Consider the following 6,000-nt stretch of genomic DNA (forward strand, 5'->3'; position numbering starts at 1 on the left):
CAGCCTGGTCTGCTTAAGAGAATTCCAGGACTACACAGAGACCTTGCTTTTGTGAAGTGGGAGGTGGGTGCGCTACCTAAGGCTTGGGACTTGGTCTTCGGTCCTGTTAATAGGAGTTGGACAAGCATCACGTCTTAGCAGACCTAGAGGATGATGACGTGCATGTTGGGGCCCACAGCCTGTGCTGTGGATCCAGCTCCACTCTACATTCCCAGAAAGCTGCTGACTTGTCAGGAGGGTGGGTGCATGCTTAGCTCCCTTCCTTTCTATTTTGTTGTGTAAGGTCTGGATATTGAGAGCAGCTTAAAGCAGTTGGCTGAGCGACGTACTGACATCTTTGGGGTAGAAGAGACAGCCATTGGTAAGAAGATTGGTGAAGAGGAGATCCAGAAGCCCGAGGAGAAGGTGCGTTTCCAGTGAATCCTAGTGCCTTCCTGCCCTCTGTCTCCCACATGCCGGTTCATGACAAGCTATGTCTTTGCTTTCCCATGCAGGTGACTTGGGATGGCCATTCAGGCAGCATGGCCCGGACCCAGCAGGCTGCCCAGGCCAACATCACCCTCCAGGAGCAGATTGAGGCCATCCATAAGGCCAAGGGCCTGGTGCCAGAAGATGACACTAAGGAGAAGATTGGCCCTAGCAAGCCCAATGAAATCCCTCAGCAGCCACCACCTCCATCTTCAGCCACCAATATCCCCAGCTCAGCACCCCCTATTACATCAGTGCCCCGGCCACCTGCGGTGAGTCAGAGGCCACCCTGTGACCACAAGCTCTAAACCTTGGTCCTTACGGTGGGGTGATGCTCTCGTGTAGGAAGGGCAACTGGTTTACAGTAGGGTTGGGATGCTACAGTGGGTGGAGTAGAAAGAGAAAAAATCAAGTTGAAAGTGGAAACTTGACCGGGTGGTGGTGGTGCACACCTTTAATCCCTTAACTTGGGAGGCAGAGGCGGGTGGATTTCTGAGTTTGAGGCCAGCCTGGTCTACACAGCCAGGCCTACACAGAGAAACCCTAAGAGGAAACTTGTAGCCTGATTTTCTACTGCAGGGGAGATTTGGATTAGGGAGTGAGCTGAGCGGCAGAAGCAGATTAGGGAGTGAGCTGAGAAGCAGATTTGAGGCAGAGAACTGTGGGTGGGCTTAATGGTTCTTTGAGAACTGGTGGTCTATTGAGTAAAGGAGGTCAGGCTCTTTAATGGTGCTGTCTGCCATGAATTGCTGGTTGAATCTGAACCACTAAGTCCCAGGTAAAAAGTATTAGCCTGGAACTCTCAGCATCAAGTTTCTATCATTGGCCTGAGGTGAAACTTGAGTCTCAGTGATGAGCAGTCCAAGTTGTCCAACCCCCATCCTGAGTGACCAGTTGGTGTGTTCCTGAAGCTGAACCTTGGCTTCCTGTGGCTTATGTGTCTCCTCCCACCCTCAGATGCCACCTCCAGTCCGCACCACTGTTGTATCTGCAGTACCTGTCATGCCTCGGCCACCCATGGCATCTGTGGTCCGGCTGCCCCCAGGCTCAGTGATTGCCCCCATGCCACCCATCATCCACGCACCCAGGATCAATGTGGTACCTATGCCTCCTGCAGCACCTCCCATCATGGCGCCCCGCCCACCTCCCATGATTGTGCCAACAGGTCAGTGTGTAGTGTTGCTTTCTCATCTCATGGGTTAGTCCATAAAGCTGTGGTTGGCCTTAATGATGGCTGTTCCCACTGAGTATCCATCCCAGAGGAAGTCTCAACTGGGACCTGGGAGCCATATTTCTTGTGAGAGACAAGAGACTGAGATGGCATAGCTAGTGTGTCTACATTTGGTGGTCGGATCCATGACAGGTCCAGAAGCCTGACGTAACTATTTTATGGCTGACCTTGCATTGCCTCCCCTTTCCTGCTGCCTAACTCAGGCAGCCTCCCAAGGCTCCCTGCCAGGGAATGTGCTGAGTGACAGACTCATCAAGGCATGGCACTTCACACCTCTTACGGAGCAAAGCCTCGAAATCACCCAGCAAAATCTCCCTAGTCCTGCCTCTTGGGCCTCTTCACCTCTTCTGTACTCACTGGGCTACTGTTTCGTGTCCTTGCAGCCTTTGTGCCTGCCCCACCTGTGGCTCCAGTCCCAGCCCCAGCTCCAATGCCTCCTGTACACCCCCCACCTCCTATGGAGGATGAGCCTCCATCCAAGAAACTAAAGACCGAGGACAGTCTCATGCCCGAGGAAGAATTCCTGCGCAGGAACAAGGTCTGTGACCCAGGAAACTGCTTGTGCTCTGCAGTATCCGGCAGCAGCATGGGTTACCCAAGCCCCAGTTATGTGCTATCCCATGCCTTTAGTTTCTGGGATGTCAGTCAGCCGTACGAAGCTTCTGGGTATGTTTGTAATGTGAGGTCAGTAGCTGGGAGCTTGTGGTAGTGTGGACTTTTGTGAAGATGCAGCTGCTAAGACATTATCACAGGAGTGAGGTGACAGATCACTAAACCAGCTATAGGAAGTCTCGCTCGGCACAGTTATTAAATTCAGATCTATCTCTCTCAGCTCTGGGAAGGTGCTCATTAGAGTAGGATTCTGCTGGCATTCTGGAATAAGGACTCTATATTGGTACTGGTGGTCTCTGACAAAGCTGTTAGGCTTTGGTGAGAAGGCGGTGACAGTCCCAAGAGATTTGGCCCATAAATTTGACAAAATTTAGCTAATGTGTGTCTATTCTTTGAACACCTACCAAAGGTTCAGACTATTCTCTTTCTGTTCCCACCAGTCTGTTTTGACACAGGCAAGTAGCATTGAGCTTAGGTGTCTTGTCTGCAGAGTTTGAGACCAGTACTTCACAGACCATATCTTTACCCTGCTGGTCCTTGAGTTTGCAGAACTTCACTGGAACTTAAGGAATATTTAAGGAATGGGAATGAAACAGTATGATAATATACTCTTACAATCTCAGAACTGTAGAAGCAGGAAGTTTGAGGTCAGCCTAGGCTAGCCCTGATCCCTACCTTTAAGCCTGTCTAGAAAAATAAAGAAGAAATGAAGCCTTGTGTAGTGTCACACCTGGCATCAGCAGTAAAGGGGTGAGAGGGGCAGGAGTCGTTGTTTGGGTGAGCAACTGATAGCACAGCATAGTTCCTGATTGGCTTGGGGCTTTTCAGACATAATGAGCACTGCATTTTTCAGGGTCCAGTATCCATCAAAGTGCAGGTACCCAACATGCAGGATAAGACGGAATGGAAGCTGAATGGTCAGGGTCTGGTCTTCACTCTCCCACTCACAGACCAGGTATGTTTTGCCACCCCCAGTTGGTACAGGTGCTTTGGAGTCAGTGGGTTGGGTCAGCTTTTTCCAGATGGTCTTAACAAAGGAATGAATGAACTTTCTTTGATCCCACAGGTCTCTGTCATCAAAGTGAAGATTCATGAAGCCACGGGCATGCCTGCGGGGAAACAGAAACTACAGTATGAAGTAAGCAAGGGTCCTGCCCCTTAGGTTCCAATTCCTCTACCTTCCCTGAAACAATCTGTAGAAAGTATGATGAAGAGAGACCCGGATGAGGCCATCCTAGAAGTGATCCAGCTGGATTGCCGGGGCAGATGGACCTAATAGTGCTGGGTTCTGACAGCATAGTATAATTCGGGGTCTAAAAGCCTTGGTCTCTGGATGGGGAGCAGCCCAATGATGTGATCTTAGGCAGCCTGGTTGTTTATGGAGATGCAAAGGGATCTTCAGGTTTTCTGGGGCTTCCTCTCTTCCTGTGTGAAATAGGGTGTTGAAAAGGGTAATCACCAAAGGCCTTTTGACCTGAGAAGTCAGCTGTGCCTTTTAGTTTGGTCATGGCTAATGTTTGGGAAGTTGAAAACTAAACCAAATGTTGACAATGTTCCTTACTTTGCATCTGTTGGAAAGAAGGAAGGAAAAAGAGATGTTCTAGAAGAAGCCAAAGTTCCATACTTCACTGACCTCCTGACCTTCCCTTAAGCTTCCATAGTAGTGAAGTCTAGAATAACAGTAAGCTCAGTTCTGTGAGTCTGCATGTGGTCAAAGACAGGTGGTGTCCATTAAGACATTTGTCTGTCTTTCAGGGCATCTTCATCAAGGATTCCAACTCCCTGGCTTACTACAACATGGCCAGTGGTGCTGTCATCCACTTGGCCCTCAAGGAGAGAGGCGGCAGGAAGAAGTAGCAAGAGATACTGCAATTGAAACCCTGCCATTGTACCTCTTTCCACCACCAATTCCAGGAGTTTCCCTGGGGCCTCAGGCACAGCCTGGGCATTTGTTTCCCTCTAAGCCAGTCTACGGAATGAATATCTTGTTTCAATTCTGGATTGGAGGTCCTTCAAGGAAGTCCATTAGGAGTTGGAAACCCAGTGTTGTCCCACAGGACAGTTTCACACTATCGAATGATGCTTAGCTAATAGAATATGGTTAATGCCATTCATCATTTTGTATCATGCTTTGGTTTCTTGAAGCCAGGCATAGTACATGCATGCCTGTGATCCTGGGACTTGGGAGGTGCGGGCAGAAGAATTAAATGTTCAATGTTCACCTCGGCTGTATAGCTTGAGGCCAGACTGGGCTGTGTGAGATACTGTGGGGTTTTTTTGTTGTTGTTGTTTTGTTTTTTTTTAATTAAAAACTGAACACTTCTTGGACCTTCATGGAAGCAGTTTGTCCCTGCCATCCACAGACTGGCTTAGAAAGCTCTGCCATTCTTACCTCTGCAGGGATGGCTAGTGCACAACAACTCTCCTAGGGACAAGGGTGAAATTCCAAGTCGATTAAGAGGGAAACAATGGATCGCTGAGCTTTGGGGTCTCTGCAGTCTTGATGTTTATATATACATTGGTGCTGCTGAGCTTTGGGGTCTCTGCAGTCTTGGTGTTTATAATATGTTTTTGCTGCCATCGTGCCTTTCAAGTACTTCTAAAGCATCGTGGCTGGGAGATGCCTTGGTGAGTACAGTGCTTATGGTGCAAGAACTGATATAAGAGCCACCAGAACACAGCCACTGCTACCCTGTGACAAGACAGGCAGAGTCATCCTAGCAGGCCAGTGAATGAGAAAGACCTGGAAGGCCAGGTGGAAAGCAAGGGCGAACACCTATGGCTGTCTTCTGGTCTCCACGTGTTTGCCTCAGCATAGCTTTATAGAGATACATACGTTTCATATTTGTACATTTTATATTTGTAAAGCTTCAGGACCCTCCAGCATGCAGTAGCCATAGAACAAGGATCAGTAGCTTTTTCCATGCCTCAAATCACCCATCACTTGAAAGGCATAGCAGTTTTAGTGGTTTGCTCTAGGGTGGGCAAAGGCCGTTCATTACTATGTGTGTGGTTAATTGTGCCAAATCCACATACTGACCTAAGGGCCTTGTATCTAGTTTACTACTACTGTGTTTTATTTGGTATTTTTGTTTTTCTTTGGTTTTGATATAGCTCCGCTGGAACTTGCTATATAGATTAGGCTGGTTTTGAACACTTCAAGGTCACCCTGCTTCTCTGCCTCCCAAGTACTGGAATTAAAGGCATGGACCGTCAAGCTTGACACTGCTTCCTGTTGAAGCACTTGTGTAGCACCTGTGTAGTCCTTGTGTGATTATTCTTGTTTGAGGTACTGAGGGCAAGGCACAAGCCCTCCATCCCATGGCTCAGAGATGAAGAGTAAGTCTAAAACATGTGCCTCGCTCTTGGTCACTAACTGCTGTCCTGATACGGGTTATTATTTTTGGAGTTGTGGTCTTGTGGAGGCATGGGTGTTGTTTCTGTGTGTATTCAGAGGGAGGGGAGAGGCGAGAGCGTGTTGATACGCTGTAAACAAAGCTGGTTTCTTTTTGGAGGACTGCATGTGCTGAAAGCTTCAGAGTTCCCAGTCCAGAAACAATATTCTAACTCCCAGCCCCCTCCACCTTTTCCTTTCTCAGCCAAGGCTTAAGCAGCTCCTCTACCTCTAGGCCCACATTTAACATCATTGATGTCATGCTAGTCTGTACCCCTGTGTGACTTGGCCTAGG

The 6,000-nt window shown here is 48.6% G+C and overlaps 1 protein-coding gene across 1 annotated transcript in view; it reads left to right on the forward strand.

Annotated features, from left to right (window-relative positions):
- Positions 1-5,565, forward strand: part of Sf3a1 (splicing factor 3a subunit 1) — a 23,128-nt gene extending 17,563 nt beyond the window's left edge. Inside the window, exons 10-16 of the mRNA XM_021176379.2 lie at positions 284-405; positions 495-740; positions 1,426-1,633; positions 2,083-2,237; positions 3,165-3,266; positions 3,378-3,449; positions 4,067-5,565. Of these exons, the coding sequence (XP_021032038.1) occupies positions 284-405; positions 495-740; positions 1,426-1,633; positions 2,083-2,237; positions 3,165-3,266; positions 3,378-3,449; positions 4,067-4,168 (1,007 nt within the window). The 3' untranslated portion in view covers positions 4,169-5,565. The remainder of the gene's footprint in view (positions 1-283; positions 406-494; positions 741-1,425; positions 1,634-2,082; positions 2,238-3,164; positions 3,267-3,377; positions 3,450-4,066) is intronic.
- Positions 5,566-6,000: the final 435 nt, after the last annotated feature.

Source organism: Mus caroli, chromosome 11, assembly GCF_900094665.2.
Source record: "Mus caroli chromosome 11, CAROLI_EIJ_v1.1, whole genome shotgun sequence".
NCBI lineage: Eukaryota > Metazoa > Chordata > Mammalia > Rodentia > Muridae > Mus > Mus caroli.